A 17,716-nucleotide genomic window follows, 5' to 3' on the forward strand; every position below is an offset into this window, starting at 1 on the left:
ATGGTAACTGCATTAGTGAATCATGCGGCTCGAGGGCGCTCTGAGATTTTCATTCCGTTTCATTTTACTCGAGGGAGCAAAGTCCACGGCCGATTTTATTTTTATCGACCGGGGAATGGAGCTTGCCACTTGGTCGTTCTAGAAAGGGTCCACTGGAAAACGAGGTCACTCTTACCTATCACGCTTATCAAGAATGAACGAGGAATTCCTCACGACTTGCGGAGCACATAGCAGCTTTCTTAGTGGTCCGCACGTATGACAGCTGTCTTAGCCCAGCACATCAGCACACCGGTACGTACTCCCGCTGCCGATGCGACTTGCATTCCCTGTCCTGAAGGGCAGGTGGGCGCTTATAATACTGCTAATTCACACAGGTGACGGAAGATACACATGTTTGATGTCTGGCGATTTGAGAAAGCCGAATATGCCACGCCACATCAAACCACGGACCATAACACTTTGGGGTTGCTGTGAGTGAGACGCAAATTAACACTGCTGTTGGAAGCCGGCCGAGGTACAGTGATGAGACAAAACTGTCGAGCTAGTGTACTTCTAACACCACGTTATAGGTGCGCGTACGTAGGTACATTGGCTCGACACTTGTGTCGAGTTACTGTAATTACATACCAGCCGCTCCTAGTATACGTTGCCGACCGAAGGCCTCTTGACAAAAGAAGGGAAAATGAAATTTGCATTTCTGATATGTTATAAGCGCTTGAATAGGCCAGAAGGCGAGAGACTATATACTCAACAGATGGTGATTAAACCAATTATATCCGCAATCGCTGGTGTCCGGTGAAGATCGCATACGATGGCCCTGCCCTCCCGCAAAGCCTTTGACCTCTGTGGCCCACTTCTGTCAACGGGCCTCGACCGGGAGAAGAAAGACAACAGGACCTGACTGACCCGTATGGTCTGCCTTGCTTATATATTTGTTGGGTTCGTTTCTTTTTAGTGGTCAGCCGGGAAGAAGAGGAAGCGATCCCGCTGATGTGAAGACTACCGGCAGTGGCCCGGCAGATATGTGAGAGGATGAAAGTGGGAGGCTTCCTGAAGCCTGCAGGCATGGCCCGCCCTTTCGGGAAAAAAAGGTGCAGCGTGGTGAGAAACTGCCCAGGGGAGTGCATGGGATGGCGAGATGATCTGGAAAAGGTATAGGCCCGGCTATGGCACGAATTTCTAAAAGTTCTCTTTGCCCCAAACGAACGAAAAGCTGCCCATAATATCAGTTTCTCGAGCCCCATCATCGATGCGCCTGGTTAAGGCCGGGTGAATGAACAGGCTCGACTTACCCAGGTTCGCTGTACTTATTACAGTAAATATGCAGCGTGCTGCCCAACCCCTTGGGCCCGCAGAAGAAAACACCAGCCTCGGCAGGCGCGTGCAGCTTCCTGATGCCGCGGAAGATCATGTCCCAGTTTGGTCGTCCAAAGTTGGTAGGCGATCGAAGGCCCGTGATGGTATCCTTGTCGGCATTGGCATCGTTGATCATAATGTTAGTCGCATCATCTGCTTTGATTTTGGCCGTCAGGTACGTGTGGATTTCGATGCGGTTGTCGACATCCTGAGCCTCAATCGCCAGGAGCAAGGAGCGGAACCATTCGAAAGAACCGAAATCGCGGCAAATCCAGAAGAAATAGACCTTGCTCAGGCGCGTCTTTTTCTGCGGGTAGTTCATCCGGTACCAGATGGACTTGAGAATGGACGCGAAAGGGGTGACGCCGATGCCTGCGCCGCAGAGAACCGAAATCTCGTACTTGAACACGTCTTCAGACGCCGAGCCAAACGGACCGTCGACATAGACACGGGGTAGTACTCGACGGAGCGCGGGGTCGACATCGCCCCCCTCCCCGTTCACCCCAACGACCTTGCTGGTATCCTTCTTGTTGTCAAAATCGCATCCCAGGGCCGTCGACAGTTCCCGAGTAAAGTCGCCCACCACGCGCATGTGGACGGAGATGTAGTCCTCTTCCGGCGCGCTTGTCAGCGTGAATGGGTGGTACTGCCAGAGGGACACCGCAGGGCAGCACAAGAAGATGTACTGGCCGGCCTTGGTCTTCGTGTTCTCCTTTTTGATCTGAATCTCGCACACGTTGCTGGGGTGCTGGATGACCTTCGAAATGTACGTCTTGTGCCTGCCGCGAACTTCGCGAGCGATGCGTTCGGCCAGATAGCAGAAGCCGCCGTACATCCAGTACTGCCAGAAGACGCCAATGGCGCTGCTGCCGATGCTGACGCAGAACGGGGCGAAGTCGGGCTGGATCATGCAGAACGCGCCGTGGATGGACCAGAAAAAGAAGAACACGATGAACATATGATGCGTGTACCAGAACCTCTCGTAATTGGCACGTCTCGGCTTCTCCATCGACGTCATGGCCATGCCCATAAGGGCAATCAGCATCACATATCCCGTCCAGCCTGGCCCGGATACCAGGTTAGCCAGCAGCCAGCCGTAAAACCCGAGATTGTGCTTCGCGGCAATCAAGCCGAAGTTGACCCAGTGAGCAATCGTGTGGACCCACGAGAAGAAGACGATCGACCAGGCCGTGACCTTATGGAAGGTGATGTTCTTGTCGAACTGGATGATGCCGTTCAGAGGTGTCCGCCGAGCGAGCGAGATGAATGTCCTGGAGACGGGGAACAGGATGAGAGCGACATCGACGTGGAGAACCAGTGCCGCCGCACGGGCGATGACGAAAGTCGGGCCAAAGACGTCACGCGCTATTTGCAGGTTGTCTTTGAGCGCAAAGTTGACGCATGCGAAGGCGAAGACAAGCCCGTGGAGGAGGACGAACACAAAGACGAAACTACCACATTGCCAAGTTAGCACGCATCATAAGCAACTGGGACGCGCCGCCCGAATCGGTTCGCGATTGATTGTCAATCCGAAATCCGGATGAACGTACAATCTTCGGTATCCCTCGTTAATCATCCATCGGTCGAACTTCTCCCTTGCCGACAACTCCTTCTGTTTTTCCTGCGTCATCTCCCCGGAAAGCAGCATACGCGTGAGGGGTGTCCATCTTGACCTCTCCGAGGGCCTCTCGGCGCCCATAGAGTTGTAGTCCATCGTGGCGTCCACGGCGTCTGGGCCTCCGCTAGAAACCGAAGTGCGCCTCGTCCTCCCGCGGCCCTGCAGCCCACCACAGACCAGCTGGTTCGGAGTGTATTCGTGGCGCAGACCTTGCTTCCCTTGGCGATTCCTTGGATCTTTAAGCCGTTTTCTGGAAATTGCTTCCCTTGGCCGTGTCTCGCTGTACTATGTCGCTTCGACGATTCTTTTCGGATGCTTTGCGAAAATCGGGAGCGCGGCGAACGAGTGGTGAGATGAGTTGTAAAAAATTGCAGTGGCTGCGTTGGTTCAGTGCCTGCTGAACAAGCCGAGAAGGAGAAGAACGAGACACGCGTCTGCGCTGTAGAAGAAGAATCGAAATTGAGCAAAGCCGAATACCCGAATACCCAGTAGGCCCAAAAAGAAAGACTAGACTGTTCGGAAAGAATGTCAGTGTTTTGGTTGAAGATACAATGCAACACCACTCCAACAACAAGGTCGAGAGTCCAGAGCCCCGGGGAGTCAGGGAGGCGACGGGAAAACAGCTACGACGGGCAAGCTGCGAGATGTCTGCTGAAGGCGGTGATTATGCCGAAAGAGCCAAGTCGACTTTAAAATCCAGGGTAGTGGGGAGTAGACAAGGGAGTGTGAGAAACATGAACTGATATTTGGCGTCGATCACACGTACCTACTCGCAACGCCCACGCCAGGAGGCTCTCGAGATGGAAGTAATTGAGAACCGCTAGACAGGTAATTACGTTGTATGCGCGGGGTCGGAGTCGGGGCAGGCCAAAGAGAAACGGAAACCACAGCACAGCTGGGATGTTTGAAGAAGGGAATTATGAGGGAAAGGTGGCCCGGACCTTTTGCTGGTTACAGACCATGCATTGATAGAGTCCGATTGAAGCCATTCGTGCTGTACAAGTAGTACGTTGTCAGGGAATCATCGTGGTGAAGGGAATCTGCTCCGTACTTGGAGTTCAGGGGTCAGGGTGTGCACGAGTCTGGTCTAGCGCCGGAGGAGTGGGTCAGGTAAGTTGTATTTTTGTACACTACAGTACCGCTGGACTTGCTCCAAACCAATTTCCCGAGGACAGGTCAGAGTCCTCATTTGGGCATTACGGGTATAGACCTCGTAGTGTGTTTGCCAGCAGATTTTATTGAGGGCTCTGTTGCTTTATTATTACCTATGTTCGTCTACGAGACAATCCAAAGAGGTGTGTTTGGTTCGAGAGATGCACGTAGGAAAAAGAGGTACCCCGGCACTATCTAAGGTAGGTTCCTGCAGCATTCAAAGGCGAAACCGCTTTGATTCCCAAGTAGGTTAGTGTACCTGATACCCGCGGGGACCTTCTCTGGTTCTTATGGTACGCAGTGGAGCCTCTTTCTATTAGCGATGAAGCCGCTTGTGTTAATGATTGTTAAAATTTGTGTGTCTAATTCCGGCAATCATTAACACATTCAAACTCACCAAAGTGGAGCGTATATACTACACATATACATCAGTACTGTGCGGTACCTACTACATACGTAGGTACGGTACGTGTTATGGTGAACTGTACACCGTACGTTGCGAAGTACCTATGTTGTATGTTGTCACGTGGACCTCGCGCGGGCCTCAACTGTCTGGATGCAGTTATGGTGTAATTAGGTATGGATAGGTAGGCTATGATTACTATGTGCGTACGACTCTTCCTTGAGACGTCTCATCTGCTCACACAGGTGGGTAATGACGCCACTTGGTCTACATACTCGAAAGAAAGACGACACGACACGTCTTGTGAATGATTATAACCATTCAGAGGGACGCGGCGATATGTCTTCTCTCGGCGGGACCGTGGACGCCTATTGGCTCTTTTACTATGGTTGCCAGCGTTTCGCCCATGCGCTTGCGTACGGTCGCAAATGTTTCAGCCAGGGGTTTCTGACACACCTGAATCGACATGTGTCGCATTTCTCGGGGGAAAAAACGATATTGAGTACCGTGTACAACGTATTTCTATTTCTATTTTTATTTTCTTAAAAACCCCTGGCAACCAGGTGTCAGTTCGAACACACAATTTATACCTCGGTGGTGTCGTTGGGGCTGGACAGAAGGCACTGGAAAACTTCTCGTAGCCACATATACGCCACTGGCAACGTTGAAATGCTCAAGCGCATACCGACCAAGGTCCGGATGATTTTCCACTTCCCGTACAGTGACGGAACTGAGACATGATTCCGTCACGTGATGCTGGGTCTTCCGACATACTATATCCCAAATCTCCTTGATGCGCCATGAGCAAATCCCCAGCGCAATAGCTATAGCTACCGCATCATCTACCTATAATCCTCGCTTGGCGGGACCGCCTGGCACAGGCAGGTCTTCATCTACGTATAGCCTTCGTCACTGAGGCCAAGTTCACGTTCCGGGACCATGCTCGTGTCCATGTCTCCGGGAGACTGGTACACGTCGCTACATGGCCACCAGCTATAGCAGGACACGCGTCGGCTGATTTTGAAACTGTTCACTGTCATACGGAAGAATGGCTCGAATGGCTGGGGACCAGAATAGTTTCTTTCGTTTTGTACTGGCCGTAACATAGTAGTTCAACCCGTGGCTCGAGGCTGACCGTCCACGTAGGCCAGACCAAGGCAATTTTGGGGGTCTGGCCAGTATTAAGAATGTATTGTTATTGTTTGCCGCACTGTCGTTCGGTACCTAGTTCCAGTGCGGCCTCCTTCACAATGTCTTCCTTGCCCCATATCCACCACTTAGGATTTATCTCGTAGGCAAGGAGACCACTATATGCCCCATAACCACAAATGCCCTATTAAGTGGGCCAGTCCGAGTCGGCATCAGACTCCTCGACCATCAGAGCGGAAAATCCAAGCGCGGTTGAAGCTTAGTACTGCTTGAATCTCACTGTCCCGGCCTAGATGGCGTACTTTCGGGTCCATTCACGAGCGGTTGCTTCGTACCTAGCCCGATCCGTCTTGTAGACATGGGCAATCTCTGGAACGAGAGGGTCGTCGGGGTTGGGGTCTGTCAGCATAGAGCAGATGGACAGAAGTACTGGTAGGTCATGGTTAGTCTCGCGTCACGTGTACAGAAGGCTACCTAACAAGGCCGTGACCAACCTTTAGAAATGGTCAAGGCAGGGCTCCATTGGTCTCGCAGGATATCGAGGCAAATGCTGCCGTTGGAATTGATGTTGGGATGGTAGATGCGGGTGGTGAAGTTCACCTTCGGCGGCTTGAAGGGGTAGTCGGTCGGGAAGTGGATAGAAAGGAAGAAGACACCGCCAGAGTACGGAGAGTCGCCCTGGTGTCAACAGGTGTTAGCGGTATGCGACTGCTGAGAAACGATGGTGATGCGAGGGAGTGCATCTCAAATAAAGGCGTAAGGTTATGCACTCCCAAAGATCCAACGGCATCAAGGGCGGCAAAGGTACGAGGCCGACTTACAGGTCCCATGATAGTCGCTTGCCAGTGAAACTGCGGACATGGCCATGTTAGTATTCGTCAACTTGACCTCCCCAAAATCCGTTTGCAAGAAGCAACGTATGGCAATCTGGGAGGACTGGCGCTACAAATCGAGGCCATGTTGCCATATGAAGCTGCCGTGCGGTTTAGGGGATGGGACGTACCAGATCCTCCCCAACAGGGCCAGCGGAGCAAGACGAGGGCGGGTCACTTTATACAGCGTAAGTTAGCATTGAAAATCAATCATGGAAGCCGGCCGGGGTCGACGAGGCCAGGAACGCCGTCAGCTTGGATGATGTTGGATGCGATGCACGCCGAACAGCTTTCGGCAACAGACCCCGCTTCGACTTCAGCCCCACCCACCTGACGATGGTCTTGGGCAGGGATGCGACAACCAAACAACGAGGGAAATATACATACCGGCCCAGGTCAGTAAGTTCCTTGTTGATACGCTTCAAAGCCATCGTGAAAGTTGTATATTCGGGGGGTATCTAGAAAAAAGAGACGATGGGGCCTCGTCTGCCTGCGCGTGGCTATTATGGAGGAGCGACAAGTCAGCAAATGACTGGTGGCGGAAGCGTATGCGGGCGGCGACAAAAGAGCGCTCAGGGAAGAGGGGAAGATCAAACGTACAAAACAAGAGCGAGGGATATTTATCGGGTTTCTTCGGTCTGGGAAATCGTCTGTCGTGGTCGAAGATAATAAAATGGCAGACGTCGGAGGAGATGGGGAGGCAGAAGGCGTTTGAGTGCGATGGTGAAGTCGAGAGGGTGTTGGTGTGATGTGGTTGGGGGGGAAGAAAGAAAGAAAGTGACGACCGTATGTCCGGCCCTGCAGTGAAGGATGCCCGATCATGCTGATCCCCTATGACCCCACCTTAGTCAAAATTTCTCGAAATGGTACAAGTCAGCCCCGCCACATACACCGCCACCTTGCTGAGAAATCAAGGGGCGAATCATCAACCAAGCAAACGCCTGCCGCCACTTTTACAAAATCGGCTCGCCCAGGGAATTGCTTGGGCAGATGCGCCTCCAAAATAAGTACCACTATTTGCAGCCGCCCTGTCTGGTATTTACAGCCCTCTCTATCCTATTTCGGAAGGTTACGCGAGCCCGCGTAGTAGTCTGTATACGCCATTATCTTAGCTGTATATATCGCGTACCGGTACGTACCTGTATCGCGATAGAATTTTTATAGTATTAAGTTTTAAATAAGTCTAAGTAAGACTCGGTATTCTTAAAATCAGTTAAATTAGCTAGTAAAATAATATATTTCTAAATCGACTATTTTATTTAAAACTACCCTAAACTTAATCGCTATCTACTATAAAATAACTATTTAACTAAGGCCACTAATCACGCTATATTACCTATCGCTACGGCTACAGCGTAACCTAAAACTTACTCCCGGCCGCCTATTAATTTAAAGGCGGTACGTTTATATATACTTAGAATACCTGCTATTAAGTAGACTAATATACCTGCTAAGACTCTGGCCACTATATTTAGCTAGGCGGCTGCCCTTAAGGTATATAGCGATGCCTACTAGTAAGTGCTAAAACTATCTTAGCCCTAAGCTTAGTAAATAACGCGCGGGTAGTCTTTATAGTAGCTACTATAGCTGCCTGCACCGGATTAATCCTCCTACACCGCGGCCTTAGTTAATCCCTCTTATGCTACGATAGTAAGCGGCCACTTCGAGCCCTAGGGCCTTAAGTCCTAGGCGGCGCTTAACTCCCTTAAGTGCCGGTAGCGCGCGATCGCTACGGCCGTCGCGGCTTACCAGGAGTATTAGGCAGCTCCCTTAATTAATTCCGAGTCGATTAGACGGGAAAAGGATCAAGGATTCGGGTCCTTTTATATATCTATCGTATTTCAGGCTAAAATAGGTAGTAAACGGTCAGAAATAAGATAATATAAGAGGAGCGGGTAAATATACCAGGCTCTAATTAACCTACTAGTACGGATTAACTTAAGCACGTTCTAGTACGCCCACTACCTTTAGGCAGCGTAATATCGTATAGCGGTATAGTAATCCGTACTACGCCTAAAAGGTCCCTATATAGTCAGGAAGAGACTAATAAGTCCTAAAGGCTTCCTCTATAATTAGATACTATTATTAGATAAGCTTTAGCGCCTTAAATATAACCTCGAAGATAAGGCTAGAGATAACGGGTCGATTTATATATATTAGTGCGTGCTTTATACCCGCCTCTACTAGGCTAATCCTTAGTCGCTTACTCTTTTTAGTTACTATCTATTAGACTTACAAGAGAGCTTATCGAGGTTAATTAAACGATTTCGAAGATACGTCTTAAGCTCTACGTGGGCGGACTCTATACGGCTTATTACTCTAATACCGTAGTTACGAAAATACTTTACTACGTAGTTATAGAACTAATCGCGATATAGGAGGTAGGTTTATTTAAGATAATCCACGAGAGCTATAATAAGGTTAGTGATAATAATGGTAGTAAAGGGTAATAGTAACGTACCGAACTGTTTATAGCCGAACTACCGTTTTAATAAGCCCTAGTGCTTATTAAATAATTCCTCTATTAGCGTATAAACATAGGACCTCTATAAAATAAGGAACCCGTTAACTATCGGCTAATTAGACGGCGCCGATATAAAAATACGCGAATCTCGTAGTGCCCTAGTATAATTACTATCTCTAATTTCGCTAGTAATTAAGGCGGCGATTTCCGGATTACCGGCGAGTTATAAGGCGATAATATTATTACTCTTATCCTCTTCGTGAGTATTAGTATTATATTTATCGTTAAAAGGATTATATATAGCTATTATTCGGTTAGTAAAACATTTTCACGTACTAAACCCGATTAGGTAGGATAGGCGATAAGATAGCTAATATTATTATAAGAAAATTTTTTAAGGACCCACTACCCTACCCTATATATATATATATATACGTATAATTAATTTATTTATATATAGTAATCTAAAACACTAAAAAAAAGATCGTGGACTTAACTTACCGGGCGGGAAAAGGCTGCTTCCCTTAAGAGGGCCGTCCTATTTCTTTTTAGTATAAAGATTAACGTTCTTTATAATATACTATATATAGATCTGCTAGTTAATAGCAGGGAAAATAACACTTAACGTATTTTTAAGAGCTTTATTAAAATTAGTGATAATAGAACTTAGAAACTGGATAGCCTTAATTATAAAGATCGCCTTTATCCTTTTATAAACCTATCCAAAAGCCTCTTGATTTTCCCTGGATACTAGGGTAAAGTAGTAGTTATAAGAGCTATAGTCTACGGCTACGCCTATAACCTCGAAAAGAGGTATATTAAAACGATTTACCTAAGTAAAGGTTAGTTAATCGTAAATAATCCTAGAGTTTATAGCCGGTATTTACTAATAGAATAGGTGTAATCTATAAGTAATAACTCCGGATTCTTTTTCTACTACTCGATATAGTCTTAATAGGTCTAAAAGATTATATCGATACGATTCGTATCGCGGTTAAAGTACTAATAAACATAGTATTCGCCTAACGCCCCTATCTATAGTTTCTCGAGGAAATACTATATTAATAATAAAGGTCCGTACTTCTCCTGCTATAGCTGCCCTTAATAGTTACGGATATCCTATACGTTAATTAAAAGGCCGTAAAGGAGATCCTCCCTAAATTTTTACTATATTTACCTAGTAATTTACGGGGCAAAGAGCTTACCTATACCCGATAGTTACTCGATTATTATCTTAACCCGGGCTGCTTTAATAGCCCGTTACGAATCTAGCCTCGTTATTACCGATATAACTACTATATCCGATATAAAGGGAGGGTGGTTATAGAAATCCTTATCCGCGATAACGAATTCCTACGCCTCCTTAATCAGTACTATAGTGGTGGCCTAAGGGTATCCGATTTTAGTTATTTTAGTAGCTTTTTTAGTGGCTTTAGATAGCCTTTATACGCCGCCGCGGTTATAGACGAGTCGGATATAGAAGAGCTTACCGGTGGCACGCTTCCTATTACCCGACTTCACGACACTAAAGCCGTGCTAACGATAATACGCCTTTACGGCTATAAGGAGCTTATCGTGGGTAGTAGTAGCCGGGATAACAGGCCTAGGGCAGGAAAAGGATATCGTATATTCCGAGATACTTAAAGATAGATAAAAATAATCAAAGAATAGCAGTGATTTTATAGTATAGAGTATTCGAGATAAGTTATAGTAAATAGCGGTAGTCTTAACACTATAAAAATTTTATCGCGATACAGGTACGTACCGGTACGCGATATATACAGCCAAGATAGTGGCGTATACAGACTACTACGCGGGCTCGCGTAACCTTCCGAAATAGGATAGAGAGGGCTGCAAATACCAGACAGGGCGGCTGCAAATAGTGGTACTCCTCCAAAATACTTCGTAAGTCACATCACATGGTACACATGTTTGTCGCCTTTTTATTATTTGGATATTAGGTACGCCACGGTCAGCTACCGTGACGGGCAAGGCTGACAATGATTCCCCAACCTTCCATGGTGGGTCTTGTCGGCCTCCCTCCTGTGTTTGACTGTCCACTGCTTTGGTAAATGTTGTCATATCTCGTGGAGTCTCGGTTCTTCGAATTCATATATTCGTACGGCTTCGGCCCTCTTCCGAATCGCTGAACAATGTTTGTACAAAATTACCCGAACATTCAGCAGCATGGCGATGTGTCGGCGGCCAGGAAGATGTATCCCGAAGGAAGGCCAAACCGATGATAAACCCCGGCCTTGCATTCCTGGCCCATGGCCCTGCCGGTACTCCGACTGGCCATAGTTTCTAGCCTTTCTGTAGCACCCTGAATCCTGGCAAAGCTCTATATGAAGCTCGATGTGACATACGTGTGGCGAGAATACTGAAGACCGTCTTAGACGTATGAAATGGTAAAGATCAAGCCATCGTGAAGCTTTCCTACGTTCCGACACCCCTTCGCGTCAATCTTTTCCGTCAGACAAAGGCTTGGATCCCGGTGATGGCCCGGCCAAGAATGAGGCCTAAAACAGGGCAGGTTAGACAAAACTTCCAGATCGCCCAGTGTGAAGGTAATGCGGACCACCGCCGCGATTCAAAAGACACTCACTGTGTATGTCGCTTTGGCCCTCGTACGTCTGCGTCACGAACAGGTTGGCTACATGGCGACCAATACTGTACTCGTCGCTCACGGCGTTCCCTCCAAAGATCTCCTGCAATACCCGTGCGTTTTGCAAGGCCTTGTCGCAGTTTTGCCGCTTGACCATGCTGATCATTTCTGGCGTCGCTTTGCCTTGGTCCTTCAGACGGCCGACCTGGATGGCGGCGAGCGTGCCGTAGGCCGCATCAGTGCTAGCATCCGCCAGCTTCTTCTGCACCAGCTGGTACTTCGCCAGTGGGTTCCCCTTGAATTGCTTCCTCTCCAGCGCGTATTCTCTGGCTCTCGCGATGCAGTCCTCGAGAGCCCCCATAACACCGAGCGCAATGCCGTACCGGGCACTGTTGAGGCAGGAGAACGGGCCCCTCAGACCTTCAATATTCGGAAACATATTCTCCGCGGGGACGGGGCACTCGTCCAGCTGGATCATACCAGTGATGGAGGCCCGCAGTCCGTTCTTGTTTTTGATGGGTGGTGTCTCGAGCGTTCCCGGAGGGCACTGCGACCGGTCGACCAGGAAGCCGCGGATCTTGCCCGTCTCCTGCAATTTTGCCCACACCAATAAGACGTCGGCAATGGGCGAGTTCGTGATCCACGTCTTGGACCCGGAGATGGAGAAGTACCCCTTCTTGGAGGGATGCGGCTTGGCCGTGGTCTCCATCGAGCCGGGATCGCTGCCATGGTTCGACTCTGTCAGGCCGAACGCGCCCAGAATGGTTCCCTTTGCCATTCCAGGCAAATATTTTTCCTTCTGCTCCTGTGATCCATGCTCATAGATACCTCCCATGACTAGGGAGGATTGGACCGACATCCCGGAACGGTACCCGCTGTCAATCCTCTCAACGGCGCGAGTGATGAGGCCGCCTGCTACGGTCGACACGCCTGCACAGCCGTACCCGTCAATCGTCGCACCCAGGAGTCCCAGCTCCCCCATCTCTTGTAAAATCTTCTTGTCATAGTGCTCGTCGCGATAGGCCTCTGGAAATCGGGTCGAAGACGGGTTAGCAAGCCGTCTCAGTAGGGCTAAGTACGTGGGAGCGCATATGACGAAAGGGAAAAGGGCGTGGGGGCGAGAACAGCATACGTAAAACACGAGGTAGGAGATGTTCCTGGCAATAGCGCTCGGCGGTATCTGCAATGGCCAGTTCCTCTTCTGTCAGCAGCGTGTTAGACATGAGAGGATCCGACCAGTCAAAGACGGGAGAGGCGGAAGACGAAGCGAAGCGCTGCCCGGCAGGTGCCCGGCAATGCCTTGCCACAAGGCTTTGCCTCGAAATTCTGGTCAAATTCCGTATATACATAATTATACAGAGAAATCAAGCCCGTAGCGTAATGCTTGACATTGATTTCCAGAGCCAGCCTCTCTGGAGGCAAAGTTTCGAACGCGTCCAGCTCCGACGGCATCATCCCCTCCAAATGATCTGTGGAGTAATTACCCCGCGAATACCCGAAGCTCCGGAGTGTTACATAATACATTCAACTCTACCCTACCACCGCGTACCAAGTACTTCTAACACGCGTACCAAACGTACGAATAGAAGATCGATGGGATCCGATGTTCTAATCAGCACTGCTTTTCAAGTCCTCTCGATATCAGGAGCCAGAGATCTGCGAATACCCACCTACCTGGTGTTCATGCACCGTTGCCTGGTACTCTTAGGCCTGTACAGAATCCGAATATAATTACATTATAAGCATGCTAGACTCGCCTACCCCTTGCACTTCGGGATCAGGACCGGACCAGTATGCAGACTTCGTTTCCCTATTCGGGCCATATATTCCATGTTCGTCGATAGGTCTTCATCAAGATAATCTGTATAATGCCGTCGCGTCATGTACCAGCATTACCAGGTCTCGTGGGAACTTGGCTTGCGATCGGCATGTCAGGTGGGAGACTGGACTACTGCACCACATTATGGCCGGTATCATTGGCATCGACTCATATAAATGGCTCACGAGGGAATAAGTTGCATTCGCTGATGGGAAAGGACTACCTAGGTAGTCGCTCCTCGAGAGTACGGCATCCATCTTTTCACTCCTACGGATGGCGGTGTGTGATATCGGAGGGTGGTGCCTGACTAGAATTCCAACTACGAGTTAAGAACGTCGAGCTGGCAGGTGAATTGCATGCGTCGACATTACTCTCATGGTTAAAGGTCATCTATCCGACTCTCCAATTCCTCTCGACCCAACGCGTCCCTACATGGCCAGTTTCTATCACAGAACCTTCGGAACAGGCCTACCTCCATCCCGGCGGGAAACATACATGACGAACAGTATATCTATATTTCACTCTCACTCCTTTTGAATCTTGCTCCCTAGGATCCCTACACACGTATTTACCTGACGCCGCTCGTGTATCGTCTGCGACTGGCGACCGTTCCATCTGCCCGTCGCATCAACTCCAGGGGCGGATGTGCTGCCGACACCCAACCCTCGCCCAGACAGATCACCATTCGAGTAAGACAGCTATTGAAATCGCATACTTCCAAACCCGAGTCTTTCCTACCGCGGCGTCGAAAGGCTCTCCTTAGCCCCAAGTCCACATCTGAGGGGAATGAGCCGACGACGGGAGTCTGTTGTGCACCACTTGCAAAACCCTCATCCCCCTAGCCGTTGCTGCAATCCTGCTTCTCAGGTAGGCAGTCCATGTCCCGCATTCCCCGCTGGCGATACAGGCCTAGCTGACGTGACGTACTGATGCAATCCGGCTCCAGAGAGACTTGTCCAACCCCTTTGATGCCCAGTATACCGTCCTCGCCTCAACTGTCGACTGTTCAAGCAGTTTATTTGTCCGGGCCGCGGCGCGGAACCGCAAATCCTTCGTCCATAACGGACGTATGAGTCAGGGGCCTGTCCAAGTGTCGGCTATACTTCCGGTCGGCGCTGAAGCAACCTCGCCTCCGGAATCTGGCATTGAGAGGATCGACTGGGTTGAGCGATGCCTTGCTGGACAAGGGCGGAGAAAAGAACGAAGAAACAAACGAAGAAACGAACGAAGAAGGGGCCCAAAGGTCTCTAGGAACCCTCATGTTTACTGTCCCGCTCTCGCAGTCCGTCGACAGTCGACCGGTGAGCAGAGACGGCTGATGTGCCGCACACAACTATCCCACAGCCAGGGCCCGGAAAACCGGTCAGACTCGTGTGTTTCCATGTCCAACACCTCTAACAAAGCACAGGAGGTATGTTGTCAAGACTCCGTCCCTATGCAGCACTAACTGCTAGAACATGTAGGCAATGAGCGAGGGTGCGGCCCAACTTCGAGGCGCGGACCAGGAGTGGGACAGGCGAGCAGCCGCTCAGGATGCAGTGCCATCAACGCCGTCACGGGTTAGACAATTCGTGGCACGCCACTTTCGCCAGATGAAGCAATCTCTTCGCAATCGTCGTGCTTGGGCGGTTCATACTGGCGACTGAACGCACACACCTTTGCCGCCATGCTGTCGATATGGATGATTTTAAGACGCTTCAGGAACAGTTCTCGGAGATCCGCTTGAGATCACTGCCCCGGGGGTCCTCCAACACAAGCACACCAGCCAGCCCGAGTAAGACGCATTGAATTGTACACAGTTCGATGGAAATTGTATACCGTTCTGGGGAAGTGTGACCAGACGTCCTAATAATACTACATGTTCATTATACGTAAGTTGAGAATCCGCGTAGACTGACACCCTTGTGCCGCCGCGAGAATAGATGGCCAGGGAATATGATACAGCGCTCCGTATTGTACAGTATAGCCAACCTCCTGTCCAATCGTGATAGGAGTTCCGCTCCGAGTCGAGGGTAGTCAAGGTAGTCTCGACATGTCGTCGCTAGCTCCATTACCCCCTGCCTGGCCGGAGAGCGTAAAAGAAAATGGGATGCTTTCGACTCAGCTCTTCCTCTTCGCAAGTAGCTCCTGAATAGTCTCCTTACTTGCGCCCTTGGGTACACCGGTAGGGCCACTGTCACTAGCTTCGGCAAAGGATGGTGTGACCTCCATCTTGATCGCGCCCTCGGCTTCGAGCTGGGCTATTTTTGCTTTCTTTTGGATGTCGGATACACGCCATTGCTTGAAATACTTGACCTATCAAGAAAATACCCGTTAGCCCTGTGGTGTCGAATGGGGGAAATGGAGTAGTTGGATTAGGCACGGGGAGACTGGGTGGCAGGAGGTTTGAAGACATGAGAGCAGAAAACCACCAGGCTGGGGGACCGGAAAGATAAAGGAGGGGCTGACAGGCTATGACAGGCTATGACAAGAATTGGCGGGGAAACAAAAATAAGAGGCGTACCCAAGCCGTAGCGCAATCCCTTTCAAAGGCCTCATTCTCAGAGGGACAGCCTTTCCGGGCCTCTCCATCATGCTTGATGGCGTCGATCACACCGACGCGGTCGAGGCAGGCAAAGTAGGCATCGCGAGCTTCCCAGCACTTGGCACGCTCACGACGGTCGGGGGCCACGGCACCGGTACGCACTTCCTCGGCGCGTTTGGACTCGGGTGACTTGAAGGGATTGAAGAGGCCCATGGCGGGTATTGTGTTCCAGGCGGTAGGGGAGCGGGTGGAGGGGGGAAAGCGCGGAGGTTGAAGAGCCGTAAACAGTTGAGACGGATATTGGCGTAAAAGATTCGTATGATGTGGCAGCGTTCGGTATGGGCGACTTGGGAAACGCGAATATGTCGGCTACTGGGTTCGGGTTCGTTTTCAAATCGATCAACTGTCTCCGTCCTTGGTAATCGACCGAGGGGGAAAGTGAGCTGCGGGTTCAAAAATCCAGTCCCAGCTTCACAGGAACCCGGCAGAAACCTCGGGCGGTGAGCGAAGTGGGTCTAGCCTTCATACTAGTGTATCTGTACATCACGCGCATTTGCACCTATGTCATCAGGGGGTGCAAATTTCCGAATCTCGCGATGATTACCTATGCCAGCAACAAAGTCCCAAGGCAACCGTCTCGAGCTCTGATTTTGTTTGACCTAACCACCAAACAGCCCTTCCACATCGCGCAGTTCCAAATCCAAGGCACCTAGGACTCAATCCTTATCAGTCTCAGCGCATTATTTGAACTGCCTTTTCGCTTCCAGAATTCTACGCTTCATACTCCGGAATGGTATCCCCATAGCGATTCCTCCCAACGGCCGATCTTCTCGGCATCGCTTCTCGAGACTCCCACCCAGTCGGCTACCTCAGCGCATACGCCCCACGAGCCCTTGACCTATCCAACGCCTTTCCACCACCCTATTTCCTCATATCTCCAGGATGAGGTTGTCGAGGAGGAGGAGACCCCCGCGCCCAGGGGCCATCAGGGAACTGCCGCCACTCAAGATCGCCTCGCAAATCGCTCTCCTCCAGCTTCTCTACTACTTTGGCGCAATCGTCCTTATGCTCTTCACGGCCCTCGTGGCGGGCGTTTCTTTCGGCCTCGACCTCGTGTTCGGCTGGGAGGCTGTCCGGGGCGACACAACCCAGGGGTGGCTTTTCGGGTTCGTCTGGGTTCTCAACGGCGGATTCTGCATGCAAGTTCCTTTCTCCCTTCGTCTTGACTTTGCTCCCCCCTTTTCATCTCGCCACGACTGTCCGAGTTCAATCATCGAATCTAACATGTGCCGTATCATAGGGCGATTGCGATCATCCTTCTCATATCCCGCTCCAAGCTTGTGCCCGATTTCGCCCTGACGCTACATGGCCTCCACCTGGTCATCACGTCCCTCTATAGCTCGCAAATCCCCCGGAACGTGATGTGGTGGGTGGCCATGACGGCGTCATCGGCACTCTGTATCGGGCTGGGCGTATGGGGCAGCCAATGGCGCGAGCTACGGCCGATTTTCTTTGGTGGCGGCGGAGGCGACAGCGGCGGTAATAGAGCACACGAAGACCGGATACGGCATGAGAACGGAGGGCCGGTCGAGGACGGAGACCCAGAACAAGGCGTCTCCAGCGGACGAGGCAGAGGCAGAGGGAGGGATGGCGGTGGAGAGTATGAGATGGTTGGAATGAAGGGAGACAGCGCAACATGACTCCCTTCTCTGTCAAGGAGTGGCATGGTGTACGAAATATAGAAGTGCTTTGAC

General features: G+C 50.4%; 5 protein-coding genes across 5 annotated transcripts; 1 reads left to right on the forward strand and 4 right to left on the reverse strand.

Moving 5' to 3' along the window:
* Positions 1–1,179: 1,179 nt before the first annotated feature.
* Positions 1,180–3,070, reverse strand: ACRALDRAFT_2029070 (uncharacterized protein; the record flags this gene model as incomplete). Its single annotated transcript, XM_071020568.1, has 3 exons — positions 1,180–1,213; positions 1,293–2,807; positions 2,907–3,070. 3 exons carry the CDS (start codon positions 3,068–3,070, stop codon positions 1,180–1,182), a joined length of 1,713 nt encoding a protein of 570 aa, XP_070872202.1.
* Positions 3,071–5,535: 2,465 nt separating this feature from the next.
* Positions 5,536–7,351, reverse strand: ACRALDRAFT_1065466 (uncharacterized protein). Its single transcript, XM_071017165.1, has 6 exons — positions 7,151–7,351; positions 6,938–7,050; positions 6,682–6,727; positions 6,500–6,529; positions 6,173–6,356; positions 5,536–6,107 (listed from the first exon to the last, which is right to left on the reverse strand). Exons 2-6 carry the CDS (start codon positions 6,979–6,981, stop codon positions 5,968–5,970), a joined length of 444 nt encoding a protein of 147 aa, XP_070872203.1. The 5' UTR covers positions 6,982–7,050; positions 7,151–7,351; the 3' UTR covers positions 5,536–5,967.
* A 3,695-nt stretch (positions 7,352–11,046) lies between these two features.
* Positions 11,047–13,055, reverse strand: ACRALDRAFT_1052171 (uncharacterized protein). Its single transcript, XM_071015719.1, has 3 exons — positions 12,752–13,055; positions 11,620–12,645; positions 11,047–11,533 (listed from the first exon to the last, which is right to left on the reverse strand). The coding sequence occupies exons 1-3, from the start codon at positions 12,966–12,968 to the stop codon at positions 11,487–11,489; spliced, it is 1,290 nt and encodes a 429-aa protein (XP_070872204.1). The 5' UTR covers positions 12,969–13,055; the 3' UTR covers positions 11,047–11,486.
* A 2,147-nt stretch (positions 13,056–15,202) lies between these two features.
* On the reverse strand, positions 15,203–16,383 carry ACRALDRAFT_1077649 (uncharacterized protein). Its single transcript, XM_071018671.1, has 2 exons — positions 15,942–16,383; positions 15,203–15,733 (listed from the first exon to the last, which is right to left on the reverse strand). Exons 1-2 carry the CDS (start codon positions 16,173–16,175, stop codon positions 15,539–15,541), a joined length of 429 nt encoding a protein of 142 aa, XP_070872205.1. The 5' UTR covers positions 16,176–16,383; the 3' UTR covers positions 15,203–15,538.
* Positions 16,384–16,904: 521 nt separating this feature from the next.
* ACRALDRAFT_1072270 (uncharacterized protein) lies at positions 16,905–17,662 on the forward strand (the record flags this gene model as incomplete). The annotated part of the gene is made up of 2 exons (XM_071017954.1): positions 16,905–17,128; positions 17,263–17,662. The coding sequence occupies 2 exons, from the start codon at positions 16,905–16,907 to the stop codon at positions 17,660–17,662; spliced, it is 624 nt and encodes a 207-aa protein (XP_070872206.1).
* Positions 17,663–17,716: the final 54 nt, after the last annotated feature.

The sequence above is a fragment of the Sodiomyces alcalophilus genome (genome assembly GCF_042370955.1).
Source record: "Sodiomyces alcalophilus JCM 7366 unplaced genomic scaffold ACRALscaffold_7, whole genome shotgun sequence".
NCBI lineage: Eukaryota > Fungi > Ascomycota > Sordariomycetes > Glomerellales > Plectosphaerellaceae > Sodiomyces > Sodiomyces alcalophilus.

Bases quoted from the DNA above. Each gene is read 5' to 3' on its own strand.
- ACRALDRAFT_1065466 (XM_071017165.1), bottom strand. From the start codon at position 6,981: ATGGCTTTGAAGCGTATCAACAAGGAACTTACTGACCTGGGCCG. The intron at 6,530-6,681 runs GTACGTCCCATC...CCATGTCCGCAG, and splicing joins GCCCTGTTGGGGAGGATCTG to TTTCACTGGCAAGCGACTAT. The intron at 6,108-6,172 runs GTTGGTCACGGC...ATGACCTACCAG, and splicing joins TGCCTTGACCATTTCTAAAG to TACTTCTGTCCATCTGCTCT.
- ACRALDRAFT_1052171 (XM_071015719.1), bottom strand. From the start codon at position 12,968: ATGTATATACGGAATTTGACCAGAATTTCGAGGCAAAGCCTTGTGGCA. The intron at 12,646-12,751 runs GTATGCTGTTCT...CCCGATTTCCAG, and splicing joins TCTCCTACCTCGTGTTTTAC to AGGCCTATCGCGACGAGCAC. The intron at 11,534-11,619 runs GTGAGTGTCTTT...GCCCTGTTTTAG, and splicing joins GGGCCAAAGCGACATACACA to GCCTCATTCTTGGCCGGGCC.
- ACRALDRAFT_1077649 (XM_071018671.1), bottom strand. From the start codon at position 16,175: ATGGGCCTCTTCAATCCCTTCAAGTCACCCGAGTCCAAACGCGCCGAG. The intron at 15,734-15,941 runs GTACGCCTCTTA...TTTTCTTGATAG, and splicing joins GGGATTGCGCTACGGCTTGG to GTCAAGTATTTCAAGCAATG.